General features: G+C 55.8%; 2 protein-coding genes across 2 annotated transcripts in view; both read right to left on the bottom strand.

Moving 5' to 3' along the window:
- HDAC1 (histone deacetylase 1) overlaps window positions 1-217 on the bottom strand; it is a 23,278-nt gene extending 23,061 nt beyond the window's left edge. Inside the window, exon 1 of the mRNA XM_034753987.1 lies at window positions 169-217. Coding sequence (XP_034609878.1) covers window positions 169-217 — 49 coding nt within the window. The remainder of the gene's footprint in view (window positions 1-168) is intronic.
- A 2,717-nt stretch (window positions 218-2,934) lies between these two features.
- On the bottom strand, window positions 2,935-23,803 carry LCK (LCK proto-oncogene, Src family tyrosine kinase). The gene is made up of 13 exons (XM_034754258.1): window positions 23,707-23,803; window positions 21,626-21,732; window positions 21,147-21,228; window positions 19,919-20,009; window positions 19,319-19,417; window positions 18,938-19,041; window positions 18,147-18,296; window positions 17,511-17,663; window positions 11,603-11,782; window positions 9,116-9,192; window positions 8,283-8,436; window positions 5,192-5,323; window positions 2,935-4,791 (listed from the first exon to the last, which is right to left on the bottom strand). The coding sequence occupies exons 1-13, from the start codon at window positions 23,789-23,791 to the stop codon at window positions 4,589-4,591; spliced, it is 1,617 nt and encodes a 538-aa protein (XP_034610149.1). The 5' UTR covers window positions 23,792-23,803; the 3' UTR covers window positions 2,935-4,588.
- Window positions 23,804-26,275: the final 2,472 nt, after the last annotated feature.

Here is a 26,275-nt window from a genome sequence, read left to right on the forward strand (position 1 = left end):
CCTTCCCCAGTGCCCCCCTCCTCCTCACCCCCCCGAAGGCCAGCGCCCCCTTCCCCAGCGCCCCCCCCGCAGGCCCTTCCCCAGCGCCCCCATCCTATGTCTCCCTCCCCCGCCCAAAGCCTCCTGCTCCCCCCTCACCCCCCGCGAGGACCGGCCCGGGGCTCTCACCATCATAGTAGTAACAGACTTTCCGCTTGGTCCCCTGTGTCAGCGCCATTTTCCTGCCGCCCGACCGCACCAAACCCTCCCGCAGCGCAACCGAACGCGCCCCGGGGGCCAAGCACCCCGCGAGCAGTTCCTCCCGCCCCCGCGGGGCAGCAGACCTATCGGGGAGTGGCTTGTCCCCACTTCCCTCGGAGCAGCCAATGAGAAGTCAGGTAGGGCGGGGCGGTAGGATTAGCACAGTAGGTAGAGCGCAAGTGTTCCTGGACTGTACCATTCCCAGAGAAGGGGGAGAAAAGGAGGAACGGGTTGGCAGGACTGTACCATTCCGAAGAATAGGGGTCTGGTCAGACAGGAGTTTACCATTGGGGGGGAGGGAAAGGGAAAGTACCATTTCTCAGAAAATGGGGGGTGGGGGAAATCACGCAGGCAGGTAACATTCCCAGGAGGGCTGACAGGACTGAACCATTCTCACAGGAGAAGTGATCTGGGCATAAACCACTTGACCCTTGCTGCCACGACATCACGTGCCACATTGCTGTACCCACATTGCCATTTGATCCCTTGCTAGTGCCGGCCCACAATGCACTGCCCAGGGTCTGGACGCGCCCACGGGCCTGGCTGGAGCCCTGTAGGACAGGGCTACAATGGGATGGGGGTAGCAGAAGTCCCAGAATGCACTGGGGCCAGCATGGCTACAGGGGACCTGGGAGGGGGGGCACTGTGTGTCTGCCCCAGCTGCGGGGGGCACATTAGGGTGACCAGACGTCCCCATATTGGGGCTTTGTCTTATATAGAGCAACTACCCCTCTCCTCCCCCCACCCCGAAAAAATTATCCCATTTTTCACGCTTGCCATCACCCTAGGACACATTGACACGCATGAGGGGCAGCTGTTTGGTCATGCCTAAGGCCCTACCAAATTCATAGTCCATTTTTGTAAATTTCACGGTCATAGCATTTTAAAAATCTTGAATTTCCTGGTTTCAGATATTTAAATCTTAAATTTCACTGTGTTGTAACAAAGCCTGAATATATACTTAAAAACAGCAACATATGAACATATAAAGCCCTTATGTCAGCATTCCTCAAAGTGGGGTTCTCAACCCAAGAGGGGGTCGCAAGGCTATTGTGGGGAGGAGGGTCGCAGTATTGTCACCTTTGTTTCTGCGCTGCCTTCAGACTGGGTGGCTAGAGAGCAGCTGTCTGGATGCCCAGCTCTGAAGGCAGCGCGGCCACCAGCAGCAGCACAGAAGTAAGAGTGGCAGTACACCATACTCTCTAGCTGCCCAGCTCTGAAGGTAGTGCAGAAGTAACGGTGGCAGTACACTATACTCTCTAGCTGCCCAGCTCTGAAGGCAGTGCAGAAGTGAGAGTGGCAATATCGCAATGCCCCTACAATAGCTTTGCAGTTCCTTTTGGGTCAAGACCCCAGTTTGAGAAACGTTGTATACTTTCCCCCTGTAATATAGTATATAGTGTAAAAGTACGCAAAACACCAGATTTCCCAGTCCATGACACGTTTTTCATGGCCATGAATTTGGTAGGGCCCTAGTCATGTCACAGCCCCAGATCCCGCACCTAGGGACTCCCTGACAGGTGTCACCCTAGCTCCCCCGCATGCCAGTTGTGACAAGTTCCTGCTATATCCTTGCAAGACTTAGTTCTATTAAGTTTATGTTTCATCTTGGGCTGGGACTGTATGTAACCTCTCTGGGGGGATGTGAAACCTGGGAGTTCAAAAGACTATATTGAAAATGGGCCAGACAAGTGTGGACAGTTGGGACAATAAATGTTAAGTGGATTTCCTGGGAATACCTAGGGAAAGGTGAATGCAAATTCCCCAACTCTGGTTATGCAAAAACCCAGCCTTTTATGCCCTAAGGAGGTGAGTGTCTGCTGATTACCTGTTACAGAAGGCCAAGATCAAAGGCACGAGCGATATACAGACACAGCTGGTCTTCCCAGCCTGGGTTCTGGTTCTGGATCTTTGTTGGATATGAATTTGTAACCACAGGAAAAACCCAGTTGTGGATTTTGAAGGACTGACAACTACCAGAGCCCTAGGCTGGATTTGGGGGGTGACCTCTGGTAAGCTTTCTAGCATGCATGTAGGTTCTTTTATTGTTTTAATGTGCTTTCGCTGGAATGCTTTTACCTTAAGAACAAATGTTTTTGCTTAGCCGGAACTGGGTGGTAACTTACACCTCTGGGCAATGCCCTGGGCATAGAGAGAAAGCAAAGCACAGGCGCTGTCCTTTTAGGCAGACTGGCTTGCTGGGAATTTGACATGGTAAAGCAGGGGACTGTGTAGCCTTAAAATCCCTGGTTAGGAAGGCGTGAGACACGGGTCTCCGCCCAAGAGACATGACGACTGGGAGCCGGAAGCTAACGTGGACCATGCATGGGGAATACTGGGACAGCTATCCTGAAACTGTGATACCAGCACCCCCTTACTGGGTACTGCCTGAGTGCTCCCATTAACCCTGTCAGGCGGTAAGTACGTCCCTTCTGAGCCCCCTGCCAAGCCGCAGCTGGTACCAAGTGCACCCCTTCCCCCTGAGAAATGCTGCCGCGGACCCCCCTCCTCACCAAGTGCCCTGGCCTCCTATTGGGCCTGGCTTAGGGCCCAATCCTGCAAGTTCCCTGTTGGGCTCCCCTGTGAGGTTCTGAGAAGGAGAGCCAGTAGCCCACCTTCAGCTCTGTATACACACAATGTCAAGTTAGGATGAGCAGCTCCCCTCCCGCCCACCCCAGAATGGAGGAAGGAGGCTCCATTTCAAAGGTCTTTATTTACTGAAAATCAAAGAGCAACACAAGACAGGGCTTTAAGGTACAATGGGAAATAAAAGAGCCCTGCACGGGCTGGTTTTTCAGGGTGGCTTGTTCCTAAAACAGGGAGTTGGGAGGGTGTCTCTCAAACAAGCCTTTTGTGAGACTAGGCAGAACCCCCGATTGTAGGGATTGGTCCAGACTAGAGCCAACACCTGCCGAGTCAAATTCTGAGACCACTTCTGGATCTAAATGTTGTGGTTTGAACCTGTCTCTGTCGACTTTCCAGGACACTAACGTCTCGTTCAACAGTGCAGAGAAACCAGAAGTGCTTTTGCCTCTGCAGCTCCTGCCAGTTGAAACAGCCTTCTGTATCTCTCCACAGCTCTTGGACTCACCAGGTCCTTTGCAGTCTGAGCTGAAATCCTCTCCTTTTCCTCCTGCCTGGTCATTCCTCTCTCCCTTTGCTAAAATGTTTGAACTGGTTGACTGCTTTACCAAACTTTCTAAAGGGTTCCGGGACCCATTGTGTGCGACAGCCACTGGGTCAGAGTCCAGCCGTGTGGTTTCAGAGTGAAAATGAGCAAGCGAGCAGGGCAGAGAGTGGCTGCTTCATGGGCACTGGGACACATAGACGTGGGCAGTGGTGTCCCAGAGACAGTCTGGCTCTGGTGTGAAGAGGTTTCTGCCTCTGATACATTGCACAAGGGGGCCCTGCGTCCCCTTGGAGCAGCTGTGATGAGTGCAGCGATTTGTGTGCCTTGATCACAGCCCTGTGCGTGAACTGTTCTGTCACAAGGCTGGCAGAACCCCTTGGCACTGATACACCATCCATCTTCACTGGGGAAAGAAAATGCACTGGGGAAATCCTGCATTGGGAACCCATGGGTAGGGATGGAAGGGACATGAGGTGCTCCACCCTGCAGCTCTCTGAGCTTCTCATGCTGGAAGATCAGTGATGATAAGGGGTTCTTTGGTTCTAGTGCAATTTGTGGTGGGTTCTGAGCCTAACCCGTAGCTGGGGCTGCAAGAGAACTTGGCTTCTGCATCACACTGGGGCAAAAGGATGATTTTAGTTGCCAGAGATATGGGTCTGACTGTTCACAGTGCAGCTCTCTGCACTATGCACACTGCATGTCCGTGTGTGTCTCTACCGTGTGGGTGTGTCTACACGCCTAAGCCTTTGTGTGTGTCTGCATAGCTGAATATTTGTGTGTTTATGGCCCGTGTGCACACACACACACATATTGAGTATCTGTGCATTGAGTGAGCCCATGTACAGTGCTGTGGGCATACAGGTGTGTCCCCGGTGTTTGTGTGGGTGCTCTAGCATGTGTGTACCTGCACATGCAACTCAGGTAGAAACCTCGCAGCCCTCTGGGTCACGCAGCTCTTTTGTCAGCACTCATAAAACACACATTACCTGTGCTCGGAGAATCAAGAAGAATCAGCTGCATGAATGTGTGCTCCAGAAACACGTAAAAACCGTCACTGGCGTGAGGGGGAGAGACGAGTTTCTGCCAGGGTTAGGCTGTGATCCAAAGGCCCGGGCCTGAGCTGTGAGTCTCTGAGGAGCTAATGTACAGGGACCATTCCCCTCCCACCCCCCGCACATCCCAAAGTGAGGACGCTGCCAACCCTGGCTCAGGGTCTCGTCACGGCTGCTGCTGGTACTGGCCCTCTGTGGCAGTGAAAAAGTCCTCAAGAACGCTCTTCATGTACTCGAAGGTGGGGCGCTCCTCTGGGCTCTCCTTCCAGCAGTGCATCATCAGTGCATACAGCTCCTCTGGGCAGTTGTCGGGCTGAGGCATTCGGTAACCGCGCTCCAAGTTCTGTATCACTTCTGGGTTAGTCATCCCTGTGGTCACAACACACAGCCTCGAATTAGGAACCGGCCGAGTCAGAGTGTAATTTACATACCCCAGTGCTGGGAGAGGCGTAGCTATGCCCTTCCCCACAGCCTGTGATTCTGCGCTATTCCCTGCTGCACCTCTGGCTGATCCAGTCTGGGACTGGAGTAGCTGGGCACGTCTTCACTGTGCCCTGCAACACCCCCTCCTGGGGGTGCTGGGGCATAGGAGATGGAGCAACCCCTTGACAGTCAGGGGGCCTACTATTTTTCCAACTTTATGTGGCTGATGAAATATATATTAGAAATAGGTCAAAATGGTCCTGCATTAGTAACCCACCCACCCACCCACACACACACCCCGCAACCCCCTTTCTGCTGATGGGCCTGGGTGTGCTGAAGTCCTGACCTGGATAAGGGATCCGGCCATAGGTGACAATCTCAGTCAGGAGGATTCCAAATGACCAAACATCAGACTTGATGGTGAACGTCCCATAATTAATGGCTTCTGGTGCTGTCCACTTAATGGGGAACTTAGCTCCTGAAATACGCAAGGGGATTTAAAAAAAGAGGTTAAGGCTGACCAGGGAGTTCCCCACCTGCCCTCATCACTTACACCTTCACCCATCACTTAAACTCATCCCCTTCCTTCTCCATCAGTGCCCATCTCAGAGATGTATCAGCACACTCAATGGCTTTTTGGAGCCTCCCGATACCCTGGGCAGCCCATGCTCGGGGCAGCAGTTGGGAGACTGGTTGCTTGTGGTTTTAATTCCCATCCCCGCTCAGCCTGCTGGGGCAGGAAACACAGAATCCCCAGACCCAACACCCCCAGCCACCCCGGGAAAATCTCTGACAATATTCACAGGAATTAAAGACCCCCACAAAAGGCCCCTAACTAGATTCTACACTGGCCCTGTCGGAGGTTTTATTATTTGGAAACGCTGTTCTCGTTTGCCCAAACTGCAGGGTTATGGGCAGTTTTATCCATTTCTACAGAAGCCCCCATTCCAGCCATCAGTAAAGAAAAGCTTTAATCTAAGGGACGTGTGAGCAGTGCCCTTGTCAAGATGTTATGGTGGGTTTTTAGCTTGCACAGCTCCCAGCACTGCAGAGCTAAAACCTTGCACAGGGTTTTAAACAGTGACTCCGAGTCCAGGGGGATAAGGGGAGAAAGAGAGAGAACAAGCATGCTCAAGACCCTAAAGCAGAACATACGGGGACAGTATGATGCATGCTAAGGACAGCTAACTACAAGGTAATTAGCTATAGATCCCTGCACTGTTGCATCAGGCTGGCTGACTCACTCCATCCTCCCAGCTTTCTACACTGGGCTCATGCCATGGTTTGTGATCCACACACTCACGACTGTCAGAGCCAACCCAGAACCCGTGATGGTCACAAGCTGGAAGGAGAAACTGAGAAGCCTAGAGGCCACAGGAAACTTGTGGAGACTGACTTTGTAACCAAGTGAAACAAACCGAAAGACACGCTCTTCTTCCCTGCACAAAATGGTGTGGCCCCGAGCCAGCGCGAAACTGTGCCTATCCTCAGAGAAAGGAAGGAGGAGGTGGAACGAGAGTCATGCCTGAGCCAGTGAATCACACAAGGACCCAGGGTATAAAAACCTGCTTTGGCACTGAGAAAGATGCCCTAGACACACATCACAGACCGCTGATGTGCAGACCTGGGTATCATCTGCACATCTCATCATGGCCCCAGAGTTACTGAAACTGACCTGAGCGATGGAACCAGTGGGGTCCCCGCCCAACCCTAGAACAGATGCCAACACCGGCCTTTTAGTGCTGGCTGTTCCTGCATGAGCCACCAGAGAGGGCTCTAATCCTACAGGACTGATGTGAGTTACAGGTAATCAGTGTCCGGAGGAGCAGCCCCTCTGCTCTAGAGAGGTTATAAATGTTTCGCCCTGCTGCTCTCGCTGGCCTGGGAGGCAGGGGGCAGCCAGGCTGTTCTCTCCATATGTCTAGGTCCCTTACTGAAGAAAACAGTCATGACCCCATAACCTGTAAAGGTCCTGCTCTCACACTGGGAGGGGCTGCCTCTAGACGTCTAACCCCTCTCCCCCACGCCCCACAGCATTCCTTGCACCCCATTCCACACTGGCCCTTGCCCTCAGGTTTTACGCTCTCTCCCAGAGCTCCCTCCCCCCAGTCTACCATGAGTGGGGGGCTGTCTCTGCACCCCTGAACCCCTTTCCCTCGCACTTCAGTTATACCAGTACATTTGAGCAGAACCTCCTGCCCATCCTGGCCAGTGCGAGGTCTCAGCCCCGCTCCCGGCTCTGCGAGACGCCAGCCTGTTTCTACCAGAAACGGCTAGATGTTCTCTGGCGCATGATGCTCGGTGCATCCGGCTGAGGCAGCGTCAGGTCCCAGCTCGCCTCTGCAGGACCCACCCCCCAGGCCCAGCTCAGGTCTGTACTGCAGTATCCTGTGCAGCTCGGGTTCACCAAGAGCTGCAAAGAGCTCAGATACACAGGGGCGACAGGTTGCTTGTGGTGGGCTCCCACTTCCTCACTGGGCTGGGATGTTACTGCGAGGCTGTGGGTGTCTATATTGAGCCTGCTGCTGCTCTACCCCCTGCAGGAGGAGAGAGACGCAGAGAGACGCGTCAGGCCGGCATCCTGCCACGAGCTAGAGTTTCCAATGCTACATGGGCGGGTGGCGGAGGAAGAGGTTCACTACAGCTCACCCTCTGTGCAAGGCATTCACGAGCAGTGATCAGTGCCTTGGCCGGTAACCTTGTGACCTCGTGAATCCCTCAAACACTTTCCACAGTAGAGCCGCACAGTCTCACTGAAATGCAGCCGTCCGTGAGGTGCAGGGTAGTCATGTGGAGCAAAACCCTGACTCTCAAGAAGTGCCCTGGGGTCTTTAATATCCATGCAGAGAAGAGGATTTCTAGATTCCCCCTGATGACCCACCCAGGGTAAATGGCATGAAATCCGATTGCTGTTGATGGTAGATATTAGTCACCTCTGGAGGGGTTGGAACTCACGGCTGCAGGAGCCTGTTTCAAACCTGGCCACCTGTGAATGCTCCTGTTTAGGGGGAGCTGAGGGGATTCCTCCACCCCTCCAGCTTGTCCAGATCCTCCTCCCCATCCTGCTCCCCCAGGGCAGAACCAGGGCGATCAGGGAGGTGTGAAATCCGCCCTGTTCCTCTGATCAGCCAGCAGAGGAGCGGTGCTGCAGGAGGGGGAAGTCAGCAGCAGCCAGGGATTTCCTGGGGGCAGGAGACCCCCCTAAACTGGATCTGGAGGATTAGACTGAGAGAGAAGCTGGGGCAATTGTCCCTGCAACCTCTCACTGGGCACATCAAACGTAACACCGCTGCCCTGCTGCAAGGTCCCATTCCAGCCTTAGGATCTCTGTCCCTCTGCTGTCAGGGCCCACACCTGCCCGGGGAACCCCACCACCCTGCTTCCCAGAGAGGGGCACCCCAGCTGGCAGGGTGGAGCGGGGAAGGTGGCGGACGCACCCTCCCGGGCCGTGTACTCGTTGTCCTCGATGAGCCGAGCCAGCCCGAAGTCAGCGATCTTACAGCAGAGGGTGTCTGACACCAGGATGTTGGCAGCTCGCAGGTCCCGGTGGATGTAATTCTTCTCCTCGATGAAGGCCATTCCCTCTGCGATCTGGGGAGGGGGGCACAGAGGGGGCCATTACACATGGCAGAGGCACAGGGGAGACTGAGGCTCTGCTCCTGCAATCTCAGTTCCACTCCCCACTGGTTGCTCTCCCCTCAGCTAGTCAAGCATCTCCTGAAGATGTCAGGGCCGGGGGTGGGTGGTGGCCAGAGTCGGGCGTGGGGTGCAGAGGAGAAGGAAAGACACAGAGGGGAAATTCCTACTCCGTTGGATATGGGGGGTGGGGGGATTACTGACTGTAAACATGAGGGAGTGATGGCCGCTGGGGCTAGCGCCAGGTGCAGGACAGGCAGGGGCTGGACAAACTCCTTCCACCCCAGTGCTGCCCGTGCCCCTCGGTTCTGACCAGCAGCCCACTGCTATTCCTGCCCTGCCCCCACCCCACAGCTCTGCCGATGCCCCCCCCCCCCGACGCACACCCCCCCCCCCCCCCCACTGTCCAGCCCTCAGCCTCTCAGTCATGATGAAGTGTGTCAAAATGCAGGGTTCTGGTTGGATGGGCCCATCCATTCCCAGGGTCTCAGGCCGAGACCTGCTCCCATCACTTAAGCACAAATCCCTAGGGAACATTAACCCCCCGTGCCCCTGGAGACAGACTCTGCCAGCTTGTCCCCAGCCTGGCATCAGCCCTATCCAGCTCCCATCTCCCGGCGCTCCTCCTCCTCACCTGTGCTGCCATATCCAGCAATTTGTTAATGGTGAGTCCGATTCCTTCGGGGGTCTTGAGAAAATCCACCAGGCTCCCTGCAACAGGACCAGCCCCAGTCAATGCCAACCCTGCCCTGAGGGAACCAGCTCGGCCGCCCTCAGACCCAGACCCAGCCCCGGACAGTCTCCGTCCATCAGGGCAGGGCTTCTCAAAGGTGCGAGCAGATCCAAGGCCTTCATTTGGCCTGGGTTGTTCAGACAGGAGCAGGGACTGATTTGCTAAAACCCCCCCTGGCCCAGTTGGATGAACAATGAGCCAGTACGGGACCAGGCTGGGTTGGGTTCACAGGGTGGGGAAGGAGGTTATTGCTCCCTTTGCTGGTTTGCCATCATGTGATTTCCCTCTGAAGCCAAGAGCTTGCCCCGTATAACTCCCCCCGCCCCAACTGCTCGACAATCAATTCACACACACAGGCACCATGCAGTGTGAACTGCCCCCGGAACGACAGACCTGAGCCCCTCTGAGAAACATTCCCCAAGGACCCCTATAAGCCCCCATCGTCCCATGGGAGGATCATACTGAGAAATCAACTCCTTGCACACTTCTTGAGCAACATGTCCCAGGTCTAAAAATAGACCTGAACAACCCTGGAGCTGGCTGGGCAGCTTGGGTCCCATCGGCCTTTCTGCTCAACAGCCAAACATAACAGGCAGGCGCGTTTCCTCTGGCAGAGCCGCCAACTCTCAGAGGAAGGGAACATGACTCTGCCATGGAGCCGGCGAGACAGAGAAGGGCCATGCTGCACCCTCGGGATTTGCGCCTTGTGACTCTTGTTTAGCAGCCCTCTGAACTGGACTCCTGCCTTCTACGACACTTTTAAGAACATAAGAACGGCCAGACTGGGTCAGACCAAAGGTCCATCCAGCCCAGTACCCTGTCTGTCGACAGTGGCCAATGCCAGATGTCCCAGAGGGAGTAAACCTAACAGGTAATGATCGAGTGATCTCTCTCCTGCCATCCACCTCCACCCTCTGACAAACAGAGTCTAGGGACACCATTCCTTACCCGTCCTGGCTAATAACCATTAATGGACTTAACCTCCAAGAATTTATCTAGTTCTCTTTTAAACCCTGTTATAGTCCTGGCCTTCACAACCTCCTCAGACATGGAGTTCCACAGGTTGACTGTGTGCTGTGTGAAGAAGAACTTCCTTTTATTTGTTTTAAACCTGCTGCCCATTCATTTCATTTGGTGGCCCCTAGTTCTTATATTATGGGAACAAGTAAATAACTGTTCCTTATTCACTTTCTCCTCACCACTCATGATTTATAGACCTCTATCATATCCCCCCGTCTCCTCTTTTCTAAGCTGAAAAGTCCTTGCCTCTTTAATCTCTCCTCATATGGGACCCGTTTCAAACCCCTAATCATTTTAGTTCTTGCCAGGAAGCTCACAGCCTGGCACGGAGTGGAGGCAGGCAGGAAAGGGAGAGCTGTCTGTAGGTCTTGTCTCTCCCTATCCCATCCAGCCGACCTCCCTCCTCCTCTGCCAGGATTAGTTTGTCCAGGTTCACTGTCACACCCTCTGGATAATGGAGGTCGTGACCCAAACCCGCTGCTCTTGGCTCTCAGAGCAGGCGAAGGAAATGAAAGACTGCGTGAGACAATAGGCAGCGCCCGCCGGAGGGACTAGAATAGCCGCAGCGCCACGAGCCCAGGGTGATTTCCTGTCTCATTAGTAATGAGGCAAGGGAACGCCAGGCTCCGGGTCAGCTCTCCAAGGCACTGGGGAGTTCAGATGGAGCTGTCCCTGAGGCCCAGTTCTAGGGGAAAGGGGGAAAAGCAGGACAGGGCATTTAAGAGGCTTTGCAGTAACACTGTCCCTCTTGAGACCGCTTCCGCCACGCAGTGCTCTGCAAACAACCAGTGGATAAGCGCCAAACCCTGTAACCACCAGCTGGCTGCCATCATCCCCATGCTAAGGTTGGGGAAACTGAGGCACGGGGCATTGGAGTGATTCACCCAAGGTCACACAGTGAGTAAGTGGCAGGGCTGGGAAAAGAACCCAGGCGTCCTGGCTCCTGAGTCGCTGCTCTAACAGCTGGACCACACTTCTGCCCTACTCAGTCTCTCAGTAGAGCACCGTCGGGGGGGGGGGGGGGGGGGGCACTGGGAATCGAGCAAGAGCCATAGGCACCGCCAAGCTGAGCACAAGCCTGGAGGAAGGGATGGAAGCCTCTGGATGAGCCCGTAGGGCTTTACCCGCCTCCCCCAGGCCTCGTTCTCTGCTCTGGGCGCCCTGCCGGTTCTTGCTTCAGATGCTCCACAGCCGAAGGTCTCTGCACAAAGCAGGAGGGCAGCAGGGAGCTGCAGGGGTACCGGCTGGTGGATCTCCCCAAACTGACGGCAGCTCCTCAGCATGCCGGGCTGGGCCTGGCTCCCCACCCCGCAAGTCTCCTGGGGAGTGCGCGGCTCGGGATGGCAGGGTAGCTGCCGTCGGGCTCACCTTTCTCCATGTACTCCGTGATGATGTAGATTGGCTCCTGAGTCACCACGGCGTAGAGCCGCACCAGCTTGGGGTGTTGCAGGCTCTTCATGAGGTTGGCTTCTGCCAGGAAGGCGCTGGGGGACATGCTGCCCTGCTTCAGATTCTTAATGGCCACTTTGGTGTGACCGTTATAGTAACCTGCAGAGAGACGGGGCAGGGGGCAAGGAGGGAGAGGAGGCCCGTGTTACCGCAGTGAGTGGCTAGCACGATCCTCCTACCACTACACTGTCAGCCTGGGGCCCAGCCGGCACTGCTGGGAGGGAGCTCACAACAGCAGGGACTTGGGGCCAAGCCATCTCTGGTGTGACTCCATTGACTTGCCCTCCCCCAAGGGAGCTCACACAGCTGGGGTCCCATAGAGCAGTGAGTGGGGGGCGTTGGAGACGCAAAGACCAGGCAGCCCCTCAGTCTATGCCCAGAGAGAGGAGACGGCAGGTACAAAGCGACTGTTGCAGCCAGCGCCCATAGGGCACCATGTGTGGGAGACGCAGCTTCACGATCTGCACTTACTCCCTTGGGGGGGAATCTCTAGTCACATTTCGACCCGGGGGCAGGGGGGTTATTCGTGGTTCTTGGTCAACGAGAGAGAGGAACCCGCTGGGGTCTGACCTTTGACACCCTGCCCGTCAGAGCCACAAGCTCCTAGACCACGATAGCACGTGGGGTGCTGACCCCCCCTCTCTCCCTCCCCCGTTCCCAACAGCCATCTCTGCCCATCTCCGGCGGGGCCCTCAGTCCTCACCCCCATCCTGCAAACCCCTCCTGGGCGATGGAGCATACAGGGGCAGGGCAGCCCAGCAGGGCCCATGCCACTGTCTGAACCAACGGTCAAGGGTACTCAGAGTGGGGAGAGAGAGGAGCTTGTGCCCATTGCAATGGCGGGTTCAGTCCATGGGTTATGGTGCTGTGACAGGACCTCCTGCCACCCTGCACCATGGCAACCCCTCCCTTCCGGCCAGGGGAGAGGACAGCAGCCACAGCGGGGAGCTTAGAGCCTCCCAGGGTGTTCCTCGCTGGCACAGGGAGGGACAGACAAGCTCAGGCACTAGGTGTCTGAAGGAAGCCCCCGCCGCAAGGTGCCAGGGTGAGACAGGAGACTGCGCCCTCCTGCTCTCCCTCCAGCTGCTGCACCATCGGGCGGTTTCATGATTTGCTCTTTTTGTCACAGCGCAGCTCAGAGACACAAGCCCTCGGAGCAGCAGCTGGGCCCGGATACCAGAACGACAGCCACAACAAGGGCCTTTCTGGTGCGCGCGATTCTTATCAGCGCGGCACAAAACTGCCAACAGCTCCTATGCCAGGCGGGGCTCCACATGCCCAGAACATAGAGCCAGGCCCCGTACGCACCCGCTCTCCACACCCTGCCGGGGACTGGGCAGCCCAAACCCAAAGGAAGCTGGGGTCTCTGTCCGAGCACTGGGAGGGACCCAGGCCTGTCTCCACCAGGGATTCTGGGCATCAGCACATGAGGCCAGGGTGGGAGTGGAGAGGGAAGAGGCTGTGGGGACATTGAGCCCGATTGTCAGTTACTTGATTGGGGCAGGAGTGGAAGGTGGGATAGAAGTGGCACTAGGAAATCTTTGCGCTCCCCATATTCTGGGCAGTGCAGGGGTCTGCCTGGCTTCTGGTGTAAATTAGAGCAGCCTCTGGACTGCTCTAGCTTATGTTTTCCTTCCCTTTGGTCCCTGGGAAACAGGTAATAGCTGTCGTGCAGTGTACTCCAGCCACGCCCTGATCCGCCCCCCCCTCTGCTAGGGGCGAGGTTAGGACCCTGATCCATCTCTACGCCAGCCAAGGGCTATTTCCACCTCCTTTTCACCAAGGCAATACAAAAGGCCTCAGGGGAAGGTCCCTGAAGAGGAGGGGAAAGAAGCTAGGGAGTGCTGAGCAGATCCAGGGCCCACTCGGAGGGCGTGAGTTCCGGACTGAAGCCGAAACTCAGGTGCTTTGAGGTCCAGCTCCCATGTGGCTCTGTGCTGCCGTGTGCTGTCCTGGATTATTTGCTTGGCAGCCCTTGGGCGCTGGATGAGAAATGCCCTCAGCCAGGAAGCTCCACTGTCTGGCTAGAAATCCCCGGACCACGTTGCATTTCCCTTGAAAGCTGAAGTCCCTGGAGCACGACTGCCGTGGCTTTCCACTGGGATTGACAATGGGAAGACAAAGGGAGAGCCCCGGAGTGTTAGCCAGACTGACCCCTGGGGTCATGCCCCCGGCACACACCACCTGGAGTGCCAGCCACCCTGCACGCCACAGGAGCACCGAGGCCGACGGGCTCTTTTCGCCAGTGCAGCCTCGCAAGAGCCGAGATTTGCAGCTGTGCACTGGGGTGGGGGTTGCAGGCGCTGGGCCAGGACACCCGGGGTGAGAGAAGAAGGAAGCAGGGCTGGCCTGCCTTGCTGGCCACTGAAAATGGCACCACCCCTCCCTTCCTCTTCTTGGCAGCCAGGGTTAGGGGCGAGCCGAAAGTAAAGCAGCAGGGAGGGCAAGTAGAACATGTGGGGGGAACCCAGCCACAAGGAGGGAACTGTGGCCACCTCCCTCCGTGCAGGGCCGGCTCTAGGTTTTTTGCTGCCCCCAGCAAAAAAATTTTTGGCTGCCCCCCACCCCAGCCCTGGGCTCTCCCCCCGCCACCACCACCCCAACTGCACCCTCCTGCCGCCCCAGCCCTGGGTCACTGGTAACTTGCTCCCAGGGCGGGTCATTCAGCAGAGAAAAAGTTGAGGTGCCTTTATTATTCTTTTGTTCCATTCTTTGTTTCTACGGGGAATGCACTATCACAGTCTTTCTTTTAAACAAATAAAACTAAAACTTTTTTTTAAAAAAAAGCAATGGCTGTTGAAAATAGCAATTCCAGTCCTAACAACCACTGGGAAGCATTTCTTGCTCAATTTATTCTACTTTTTCTACAGCAAGTTACAGTGGATCAGTATATTTGATTGGGGGGAAATGAAGTAACAGCTGCCAAATTGAGCTTTGAGCACTCCTGAATTTTGAGGGTGTTCAAATCTGGAAGGCAGGTGCTAGATCCCCTTTCTGAATATTAGCTATATCTGGAAAGGAAAAGTCAATTTCTGCTTCCATGGCTCAGAAGTGGAAATCCTCCTACGTGCCTGGTACTGTATCTAAAGCTGTCCAGGTCCAGAGCCTCCCCTCCCTTACTTTTCATTTTAAATTCTAGTGAGATCCACATACCTCCCTTGCTAGGTTTCAGATAGAGAGGTGCACCGTCCATTTAGTCCCCCCAATTCCTTCTTTGGAGGAGAGCCCAGGGCTGGGGCGGCAGGGGGGAGAGCCCAGGACTGGGGCAGCAGGAGGTGTGGGTGGGGGGAGAGCCCAGGGCTGGCGTGGCAGGAGGTGCGGATGGGGGCCAGAGCTGGGGTGGCTGGGGATGCGGGGGGGGGGGGGGGGGAAGAGCCCAGGGCTGGGGCGGCAGGAGGTGCAGGTGAGGGGAGAGCCCAGGGTTGAGGCAGCAGGGGAGTGCAAGTGGGGGCCAGAACTGGGGCAGGGGACAGCCCAGGGCTGGGGCAGCAGGAGAGTGCAGGTGGGGGCCAGAGCTGGGGCAGCAGGGGGTTCGGGGGGGGGAAGAGCCCAGGACTGGGGCAGCAGGAGGTGCAGGTGGGGGGAGAGCCCAGGGCTGGGGCAGCAGGGGAGTGCAGGTGGGGGCCAGAGCTGGGGCGGCAGGGGGTGTGGGACGGGATGCCCAGGGCTGGGGCAGCAGGAGGGGGCCAGGGCTGGGGCAGCAGGGGAGTGCAGAGATGGGGCAGCAGGGGGTGTGGCCGAGGGAGAGTCCAGTGCTGGGCAATACAGGGGGGCGAGGGGGGGGCAGGGCAGCAAAAACCTAGAGCTGACTCTGTCCCTACCATTCACAGCAAGCTGCAGATTTCAGTTCCATACTCCTTCCCCCACCCTTTCCTGTTGCTAGTGGCCAAGGGAATGCTGGGAAATGTAGTTCTTTCCCTGCTCCAGGGCTGGCTCTAGAGGCAGGGAGCTAACCAAGGAACTACAGCTCCCAGGGACCCCTGTTGGTTCTCAGCTCCCAGGCTGGATTCTTGCGCCTTTTGCAAATCTGCCGCCCCAAGCAACTGCTTGCTTTGCTGATGCCTAGAGCCGGCCCTGCCTCCGTGGCACCAAAGGCCTGGTGATGGGCAGGGCCGGGTGAGACACGTCCCTCAGCAGGCCCTGTCCCCCCCTCCCTTTGCATCCCACATCCTGCGTGGGATGCCACTGGGCCTCTGTCCAGTGCAGCCCCGTCTGTGAGTGAGAAGCCAAAGGAAAGGGGAACAGACACCTGGGTTGGGCCTGGGACCCAGTCTCTGGGCAAGTCTCCACCCCCTGGTACTGCTGAGCCCCGAGGTCTGTTTCTAACTCGTTTCACTGTGGGCCAGCCCTTCGCCCTGGCGGGAGCGGGAAGACACTGCGCTGAGCTTGGGAGCTGGGCTTGTGAATCGGTGCTGGCTTTGTCCCTGGGAGGCACTGGCAGCCTCTATTTACCCACAGGACAGACACAGCCCCAGAGGGGGGTGGGAAAGAGACGGCTTCCCACCCACCCTGGTCCCCTTCCCATGGGCCTCAACCTATCCCGCAGGCCGGTGCAGCGTGGGGGTCCAGACCCACTGTTCCAATCCCACTGCACCATGTAAATGACAGCATGAGGCACCCGGGAGCCATTAGCCAGGGGCCAGGGGGGCTTTTGCAACATAGACATTTGCCCCGCTAACAAAGAGACCCTGCCCAATTCATCTCACATGGGGCAGCAAAGAGCCATCCGACGGGAATGACGTTGGATCCCTACACACCTGGGCTGGAGTAGGATCAGCGACCTAGGAGTATCCTCTTACCAGGCCTCCCTTCCCCACACCATCCTACACTGTGTAGGGCAGGAGTCCACACTTCCACTAAACCCAGCCACTCCTTCCAACCACAGCCCGGGCCCTGCCTGGCAGAGTCCGGATAACCGTCCAGCACCCATCATCACTGCCCTGGGTGGGGTCGCAAGCCTGCCCCTCCCCAGGGTCTTCGTTCAGTTCCTGCCGTGCACCCCCCCGGAAGACAAAGTGCCCGAAGATGGTCCTGGAACGAGTCCTACCCGCAACCTCCTCTCCCTTCTCCCACTGGCCACAGCCCTGGGGAGAACTTCCTCCCAGGACGCAGATACAAGGAGAGGAGCTGAATCAGCAATCAGTGCCCCGAGGAACTGCAATCACAGTGCCAGTCGGATGCAGGCGAGAGTGACAGCGGAAGGCAAGGGGGCAGAGAGCCAAGCAGAGGGCCTCCCCTCCGGGCCTCTTCTTGGTATTGCTACATATATTGTAATAAATCCAGGGCCACTAAGGAATGCCCCAGCGGTTACTATTCTGCACCCCTTGGGCACCAGCAAGGATGGAACCCTAATCCCTCTGCACCAAAAGCACAGGTCTGCTTGAGCTGCAGGAGACTCTCCATTCCCTACTGGCAGTATATGGCCTATGACCCACAACCAATGAGTTTTGTTTCCATCCGGAAAAGGGCGGCGGTGCTCATGCACACTAGTCAGTCACAGTATTAAACCCATCCCCTAAATGTAGCTGAGATCCATGTTTATTCACAATGTGACCTCATTGTTTGGAGGCTGGGGGTCCTGCTGTCCTCTCACCGCACCCTGTGACCCTTCCTCCCGCCCTTGGCTGAAGACGCCTGCAGGCAGCTTTTGGGACCCTGTCAGCGCCATTCCTAAATACCAGCTGGAGCGGGATTCTGCACATAACCAGACATTCCCCTGGCCATGCCTGGGAACCGAGCCCACCAGTGCCACCCCGCACCCAACGACTGGCCTGCCTGTCAGCGTCACCCACCTCAGGGCCGGTGTCATGGCTGCTGCTTTACTCACCCATCCAGACCTCTCCGAACTGCCCTGCTCCCAGCTTTTCCACCAGCTTGAGAGTCTCCCGAGGTACCTCCCATTCGTCCTGCCACCAGGGTTTCTGCGGCTTCTGGTTCTGACAGGGCTTGCCCAGGCGGGTGCACAACCCATCTATATTGTCTGCAGGGCGGGGAGCAGGGGAGGCAAATCAAGGAGTAAACATGAGGCTGCATGAAGAGCAAAGGGGACGCACACAGGACGGGGCGAGGGAGTGCAGCCAGGGCCAGGCACTACAAGTGCTCAGGGACTCGCTACCAGCTTTTGCGGATCCAGTTGTCCAGAGTGAAAGCTCATTCGCCTTCACGAGAGGAGCCGAAACACAACTCAGCCTCAGAGAGACTGCACAGTTCCCCCTGTCCCAGCTTCTCCCTGCAGGAGGCGCTGTGGGGTATGGGGTTTAGGCCCTGACTCTGGGGCAGCCCACTGCTCCTCCCATCCCAGCCTCTCCCTGCAGGTGGCGCTGTGGGGCACGGGGTGCGAAAGCTGTTGTACGTGTCCATGGGAGGTGGAACCGCAGCGGTTCCCGCAGTGATAAGTGGACGTTTCAGTGCCCACCCTCCCTTGGGTTGCTGTGCCCTCTCCTGGCAGTGCCCGGGGCCTTACGTGTGTAATGCTCCACCAGCTCATGCAGGCTGCTGAAGGTGATGCGAGGGGAGATGTAGTACCCCCCATTGTCCATGTTCCGGATCTTGTAGTGCTTCACCATCTCGCCTTGGTTTTGGTCGAAGTCCCTCACTGACAGGGAGAAGGAACCTAGCGAGGCCAACAAGAAACAAGGAATGAGGCCACTGCGGGCTTGGTCTCCTTTTCTCGCCTTGAAGACTCCTGCCCCACAGTTCCTGCTCCCCTGCCCACTCTCCCCCAGGGGTCTCCCGGAGCAAAGCTGGACCGTGCCAGGCACCGGCAGAGGTGCGCCAACATGCCAAATCCTGCTCCCACGGCCGTCACCACAGCCCCACAACTGGCACAAGACAGTCTTGCGCTCTGGGCTGTTTGTACCATCCCCAGAGCCAGGGTAAGACAGTGCAGAATGGCAAGTACCTGCCCCTCTGCTTTATAACCTGAGCAGCTGAACGCCAGGAGGAGGGGAGCATCCCCATACACAGCCCAGTTGTGCAAACACGCACACACACCCATATAGGAAGAAGTGTGGTACAGTTGCTGGTTTGCTGGGAGGAAACCCACTGCCAGAGGCCCCAGTCAGGGCACTGCTATGGGGAAGCTCACGCTGATGGTAGCCCTAGTGGTACAATCAGGCTACTAAAGGATTGGATTGCCCGTAGTGTAGCAGGCGGCGTTAACACTGTGCATTCAGAGCACCAGGCAGGAGGCAGGCTCAGAGGTGCCAGACACAGGCACCCCCCCTGGCCCTCCGCTCACTGGCCGCAGGTTACCTTTGGTGGATTCACTCTCCCGGATCAGGAAAGAGCCATGCGTGTTCCCGGAGGCCAGGAGCTGGCGCTCAGCATCCTTCCTGCTGAGGTTTTTGAAGAACCAGCTGCATGGACCAAGACAGAGTTAGTGCCACGCAGGCTTGTGCTCCCCTACCCCGCTGCCCACCCCCACGCCAGCAGAGCCCCAACCAGAGATGCATCCTAGGGGGACAGGGATCCATTGGGGATCACGTAGCCCAGTCCCCTCCCGCCCTAGGACCGGGGCAATGTTTCCTAGCCCTGCAGCCAGGCTCAGGGTAAATATGGCCAGGGCTGAGACTTCCCTCTGGGGGGGCCTGGGCTGGGGGGAGAATACTGAACCCAGACGACACATCCACTCACGGTTCCGGCTCCAGGCTGTTCACCCTGGCGACGAAGTTATAGGGAATGTACCCTTCCTGGCCAGTGGTGAGCGACTGGGCCTTCCACCACTCCCCACTCCTGAAACGAGACCAGAAGAAAGGGCAACGTCAGCCCCCCAGTCCTGCTGGGGAGGGGCGGTTCCGCGGACACAGAGGTCTTGGTTGAAAGAGGCCAGTGGGGCCTCAGACTGGCATGGGGAAGATGCTCCCAGCTGGCTGGGAAGGTGGCAGACTGCCTGGTGATGCTGGCTCATTTGAGGGTTGTCCCTCCCCCCACTTCTTACCTTAGTGTCCAATGGGTGCTTCCCTCTCACTTGTAGCTTATTGCTAAATGCAGCCACATCCCCTTCTCCCTCCCTGAGGCAGGAGTGCAAGGCACCAAGGGCCCTGCCTGCCTCCAGTTCTGGGGTCCCACCAGGAAACTGCAGGCAATCGGCGGCAGCAGGACCCCTCCCTGGCAGGTGCTTGTCCGGCAGCATGGACCGGCCCATGAGCCTGCAAGGCTGGCCGGAGAGAGCATGCTCCAAGTGGCTCTCCAATGCATGGCTTAATGTGAGTGGGGAAAAGGCAGCAGACTTACTCCTCCAGAATTCGGAGCGTCTCCCCCTTCTGGAGCCCCAGGTCGCCATCGTGAGTTGGTTCATAGTCATACAAAGCTACCACTAGTTTATCTGGAAAGAAAAACAAGAGATCTCTTTAGAGGTGGCTGGACAGAGGCGAGGTGCATCAGGGGCCTGACAGTGGACCTGTGGAGCCTTTCACCTCCAGGCCCCAGCTCCTGTCAGTTAGCTATTGCCAGCTGATGGCTGTATGGTGGCTTACATGAAATGAGTTTGACAGGGCTCAACCCAGCGTCCAATGAGCGCTAATTGGAAGTCTCCGCAGAGAGTTGAAAGCAGAATGGTTGTAAAAGCTGGAACCCGAGAGGTGGCCCCTCTGGGTCAGAGTGGAAGAAGCCCATGGTTGGGGGCAGAACTGGGGGGAATTCAGAATTTTTGTCCCGTGGGAAATGGTGAGAATTCAAAATCGGGTTTTGCCCTGAATCAGGTGGAGAAATTGAAAAGGCCAGAATTTTCCATGAAACAAAATATTCCACAAATCTTTCATTTCAGCCTCAGGGAAGCGTTCCATTTTGGCATTGATCCTTTTCACTGTTACATTTTATTCTATTATGAATGTGATCATTTCCCACCAAAAACGTCGATGAAACGGAGCCGTTCCCGCGAAAGGGTTTGATTTTGTACAAATCAGCGTTTGCCGATGGCGGACGCTTCCGCTGGAACATTTTCAACCTGCTCCAGGAGGGGGTAAAACTTGCACTGGGGCTGTGTGCGCAAGAGAGGCCTCTGTGCCCCACGGGCCATTGATCAGTGCTCAGTTTAGATCCACACAAGCTAGAGGGAGGACTGAGAGGGGAAGAAAAGCAAAGAGAATGAGAGGAAGAGGAAGATGACGGGCTCGACTCTCCCCTGCGCTATGCCTTACATTGTCTATTACACTCGTGCAAAGTGGGAGTAAAAATTCTACCCTCCTTTTGCACAGAGGTGAGCGATGGCACAAGGTGCAGGGCGAGAGAGGGACCGGCCCAAGGGTGTCTCTATGAATGGCCACAGGTGAGTTATTGGAAACACTTCACCTTTGGGATTCACGTCACTAACATGCCCTTTTCCTTTCCCACCGATGCGCTATCGTTCCACTAGCTGGGACTGACTCATTTGCACAGAACTCGCTGGTGACTCAGAGCCTGGGCTGCTTCCCCAGCACCGGAGACCCCTTTTCCCCTAGCGCTCTGGTCTGCGGGTACCAACCTTGCATAGGAGAGCAGGGCGGCGAAGGAATTTCATAGGACACCAAAGGATCACGCACCTCGGAGCCATTGTGTATCAGCCTCTGGAGGGAAGAAAAGAGACCAGAGTGAAGGGGATTTCTCTGATTTTCTCTTCTAGAAGGAACTCCCACCCCCGCACCCAGCTTCTTCCAGTCTCCCCCTCACACCGTCCTCTCAGATTCACTTCCTCCCCAGCAGGGCGTTACCAAGGGCTTCCCCTTCCATCTGCCTGAGTGAGGAGTTTCTCTGTGCTTTGGGTTCACAGGCTTTTCCTTAGCTACACGAGACCCTTGCATATTGGATCCCAAACGCTCGGCACTGCGGAGCTGCTGCAAGTCTTAGCCTCAAGTATGGCCATTTCCTCCACCCATGCCAGTCCAAAAGGGCACCATCCCTATGAAAAGCCCTCCCGCACCCCGATGCTGTGATGAGAGGCGAGCTCTCCCCCATCCGCCTCACCTGGGGTTTACTAGCCGGGTCTATGGGGTAATTGCAGCGCTCACAGATGTCAATGTTCTCGATCCAGTCTTCGTCATAGTCAGAACTGCAGCAACAGCCCATGGTCCCTGCAGGAAGAGGGGGACGAGAGCCAGAGGCTGTGAAAAGGGAGGGTCCGGGTCTTCATTCCTCACCCAGAGGGACCTGAACATCCCAGCACAAACCAAATGCAAACGGGCACGTCCCTGGAATGCAGGCGACAGTCTCGCCACAAGTAACAGGTCCCGCTGGAATCCAGTCTCCTCCCTGGTTCTAAAGGAGGCTTCAATAGCCCCCCAGAGGGCAGGGAAGAACTAGGTGTTGGCTCCTCCAGAGGCACAGGGCTCGGTTGTGGGGCTGAGGCATAGCATGGGGCCATCCCCACCCAGGGGGCATTTAAGGAGGAAATATGCCTCTGGGCCTCCCCTCCCTTTCTACGTTGATGTGTGGTCTTCAGTTGTCACTCAGTGCTTAAGGTTCTTGCAAGAGCTCTCCTGTGCATAACAAGAAGAGCTTCCCAGTGCCCCACCCAGCCTCTCTTTCTGGGAAGTTCAGCCCTTGAAGGCACAGGCCACTTCGACACCACAATAGGTGTCCCCCGGAGGAGCAGTCTCTCACGCGCTCCAGAGCATGACTGCGACCAGCCCTCCGGCAGGATGCGTAAAGGGCTGGGAGAGTCTGTACACGAGTGACAGCTGCCATCGTGGTTGGGGAAATAAACCCAGGACCTCCAAAGCTAAAAGCGTGAGTCTTTACAGCGTGAGCTAAAGAGACAACCGCTATAGCAGGTGGCTGCACAGACTCTGCATCGAGCACAGAGGGGGACATGGGTGCCCCATACTCTCACGCACACAGTAATTGGCTCCATCTGTCAGAGGAGTGGAGGGAAGTTAATCAGTGATAATATCCTCTTACATTTCAACTGCATTTACCATCCCAAGCCAGGCATAGTGCTTTACAGACTTCACAGCTTGAGATATTAACTGTGTATTCACTGCTTTGCCTGCCACTGCAGAAACGCAGCCATCTCTGGGATGGAACGCAGCCGCCATTTATCAGACCACAGCAACGTTGCACAAGAGTTTAGGACAGGAAGTGATGGAGCTGGGACTGCGAAGGGAATTGAGGGAGGCCGAACATAATTATCCATGTTGGAATCTGGCCAGGACATTGGAAGAAACGCCCCTGATCATGGAAACAACACGATTGAGTCTTTAATGACCATAAGCAAGCAGGTCCTTGGTGTTATGCCTAAATACAGCACAACAGGGCCCTTAACACCACGCAAAGACACTGGCTCAAAGGTGAACAGACTCCGCCTCCTAAAGCACCAGGGTCATCTTCGGTCCCCCTCCAGGTGCTGACCTCTCTTAACCCTGCATAGCCCCGGAGATCGCTCAGAAATCACAGCTCCAAGCGCAGCTGCAGATTAGCCCCAGGTAACTGTCTGCCATTCAAAGGATCGGCCCCGATGCAGAGAGCAGTTTATGAACTCCAGCCATTCAGCCCTTGACAAGCCCATTGCCCAGAGAGCTCCCTGACGCCAGGAACAAGACCTGGGAAGACAGGACAAGACAAGCTGCCCCAGCCAGCAGAACCAGCTAGAGTGCCCAATCTTGGGAATTTGCATCTTCATCCCCTCTCTCAGGGCCATGATCCTTGTGTGCTACTCTCATCGGCGTCCATGCAGAGCACGGACAATACACAGGCCCGGTGTGTGCTTCACATTTCCTCTGCTGGGGCGACCCCACTGCTTCATTCGCTCCCATTTCCAGCTTCCCCGTCCGCTAAGGACAGACGAGAGTTACTAGCTGAGACACTGGCAGGGGCGTTGTTTGGTGCCAGGCTGTACTCCAAGTCCTTCTGCCCTTTGGGACCAGTTTCCAGCCAGGGCCACAACTTTTGGATGGCTCCTTATTTTAAGAGCCCAACTTGAGACCCTGAGGCGTGATTTTCAGAGGTGCCGAGCACCCCCCATTCTCAACGCTTTCAACACGCACGACCGGTTCCTCGTAATCAAGAATCAGCCAAACGGGCAGAATCACCCCAGCAAACAGACTAACCTGGGCCCGGCGTTTGAGAGACGAACCCTGAAGAGCTCCCGTAACGGCACATCCAGGAGTGTGGGTGGCACGTACATACAAACATGTGGTATGTGCAAAACAGCAGGCGGGGGTGTCAGGGGCGGGCTGGCAAACGCGGGCCTTGCCAGCGGAAAGCGCCCTTTTCGCGTTAGCCGCACAAGTCACCTGGAAAGCATGGCCCTCCCACAAACGCTGAGCACAGCATAAATCGGGGGGGGGGGGAGGAGGAGGAGGGGAATGCCGCTCAGTGAGTCAGTCTGGAAAGGTCAGCCCACAGCCACGGAAAAGCCTGGCTTAGGGCATCTCCCTCCTCTGCCTCCCTCGCCATCGGTCTGCTCCACACGGTGCCGAGCATCACCAGCTCCCTTTGAAATCTGTGAAGGGTGAGAGAGCTCAGAACTCACAGGCGCTGGGCCCTAGTGGTTTGGAATTCGTGCTGAGGGGCCTTGCCTGTCTCTGAGGCTTCACATTTATAGGTGCTGGACAACCGCGGAAGCTAAGATGAGAGATGGCTCCTTTAATAGAAACTGTCGGCTTCGTTCATTTCAGGTGATCGTGTAATGGGTGCTGCGAGGGGAGAGCCCAGTGGCACACAGCTCTCCCATGTCTGCAATGGCCTGGTAACGTTCTCTGGGGATAGGAAACTATGGCCCAGAGAGACTAAGTGACTTGCCAGAGGTCACACAGGGCATCTGTGACAGAGCAGGGAATCAAATCTGTCTCTCCCTAGTCCTAGGTTAGTGCCCTAACCACGAGAGCAGCCTTTCTCTCTCAGTGCTTGCACCTTGCGTGACCATCTGCACCTGGCATATAACCTTGTCTCTAGCGATATGAGACCCTCTCCTCTTGCCCCCTGGAACAGCCTGCCTGTATCTCACTGGCTCATCAACTCACCATTTGTTTTCCATTCCTCCTCTGAGCACCTATCGGTTAGCCCTGGCTCCGGGGCTCCTTGATTTCCTCCCAGCGCTGGTAGCTATTCCCCTCCCCGAGGTGGGTTTTTTTTAGAGTGGTGGGAGAGCTCTCTCCCAGCGCTGGTGCTGTGACTACACAAGCCATGTTTTTCATAGATTCTAGGACGGGAAGGGACCTCGAGAGGTCATCGAGTTCAGTCCCCTGCCCTCATGGCAGTGCTTTAATGTTGCCAGTGAAGACGTGCCGGAAAACTTTTGTTGCTCAGGGGGGTGTTTTTTCACACCCCCTGAACGACAAAAGTTTTAGCGCTGAAAGTGGCAGTGTAGACACAGCCCTAGTGTGTAAGAATGAGTTCACAGCAGTAGCAGGTAATACACCAGCCCCTGAGCCCCCCTGCCCTTTGGTATGGTGTGAAACGCACAAAGGGAACAAGCCAGAAGCTTGATTCTCCACTCAGTCAAACTGGCTTCACACCAGCATAGTTCCTTCTAGCTGCATCAACCGGGATGAAAAATCAGACCCAAAGAATTATTTTCTCTCTGGCATATTTAATCTCTGCTAATCTTAGACTTCACTTGTAATAGCAGTGGGGGGAGGAGGAGGAACGTTTAGACTGAAATGTGGCTTTTGACATTGACTTTAACTTCACGTTGGCATTATTTAAATTGGCAAAGTATTTCAGGCTGGAGCAGATGGAGCCGGAGTAGCGCCACGGACAGCCAATTTCAATATTGTGAACCGTGAGCGTTACAAAATCATGAATCGGGCCGCTAAATAGCATGAGATGGGCTTAAAATCATGAGGTTTTTCTCTTTGCCTTTTGGGTTTCTGAGCCTTTAGGGATTTTTTCTGCAAACATGAGAACTAGAAACTTACCTTTTTTGTTTGTTTGTTTTCAATGAAACCTGAGATCCTCATGCCATATCAGGATTTCCCAACCTGGGACTTTAAGAACACTAAGTATCATGCGAGTCGAGATAAAATTGTGAGAGTTGGCCACGTTGCAATTGACACCAGCTGAGGCTCTGGCCTGTGAACTGGTTTTTCCCAGGCTATGCTCTGGGTCCCTGTGTATTCGGCTCAATTTGTCCAAAGTGGCCACTTACGTTGGAAGCTTCCTTTCTTGGGAACCCAACTGGAGACACCTGGGGCCAAATATTCAGCACCCACAACTGGAATGACGTCAATGGGAGCTATGTGTACTCAACCCCAAGACCCAGGTGTCTCCGGCTGGGGTACTCACAATCAGAGGCTGCTTTTGAAAATGTTAAGCTTGATCTGTTATCAGCGAGAGCATCTGTTCTAAAACAAAGTGTTGCAGCTGGTGCACCTAGCTCATTTGTAATTGTTCTTTCCCCCTCCCTGGTGCAGCCCTGTGCTAATGTCTGTTTAAGCAGGCAGCAGGCAGGCACAAAGAGGTGGCTTTTCAAAGACACAAATAGCAGTTAAGCACCCAACGCTCAGCAACTTTCAATAGGACCCAGATGCCTACTTGTCTTTTGTGCTCTTAAAAATCTCCCCCAACAAGAAGGGACACTGGCTGAAATGGACTGAGCTGGCACTAAGAATTCTCTCTCTCGGGCGCTTAGCTGGAGGGTTTTGCTCACATGCTCAGGGCTTAATTGATCATCAT

Source organism: Trachemys scripta, chromosome 20 (genome assembly GCF_013100865.1).
Source record: "Trachemys scripta elegans isolate TJP31775 chromosome 20, CAS_Tse_1.0, whole genome shotgun sequence".
NCBI lineage: Eukaryota > Metazoa > Chordata > Testudines > Emydidae > Trachemys > Trachemys scripta.

What these genes read in the sequence shown, in the direction of transcription:
- LCK (XM_034754258.1), bottom strand. Translation starts at nt 23,791, where the DNA reads ATGTTTGTATGTACGTGCCACCCACACTCCTGGATGTGCCGTTACGGG. An exon ending in GCCCTGCTCTCCTATGCAAG is followed by an intron (nt 20,010 to 21,146) that starts GTTGGTACCCGC and finishes TTTTCTTTCCAG; the next exon opens with ATAAACTAGTGGTAGCTTTG. An exon ending in TGGCCGGATCCCTTATCCAG is followed by an intron (nt 4,792 to 5,191) that starts GTCAGGACTTCA and finishes TTGTGACCACAG; the next exon opens with GGATGACTAACCCAGAAGTG.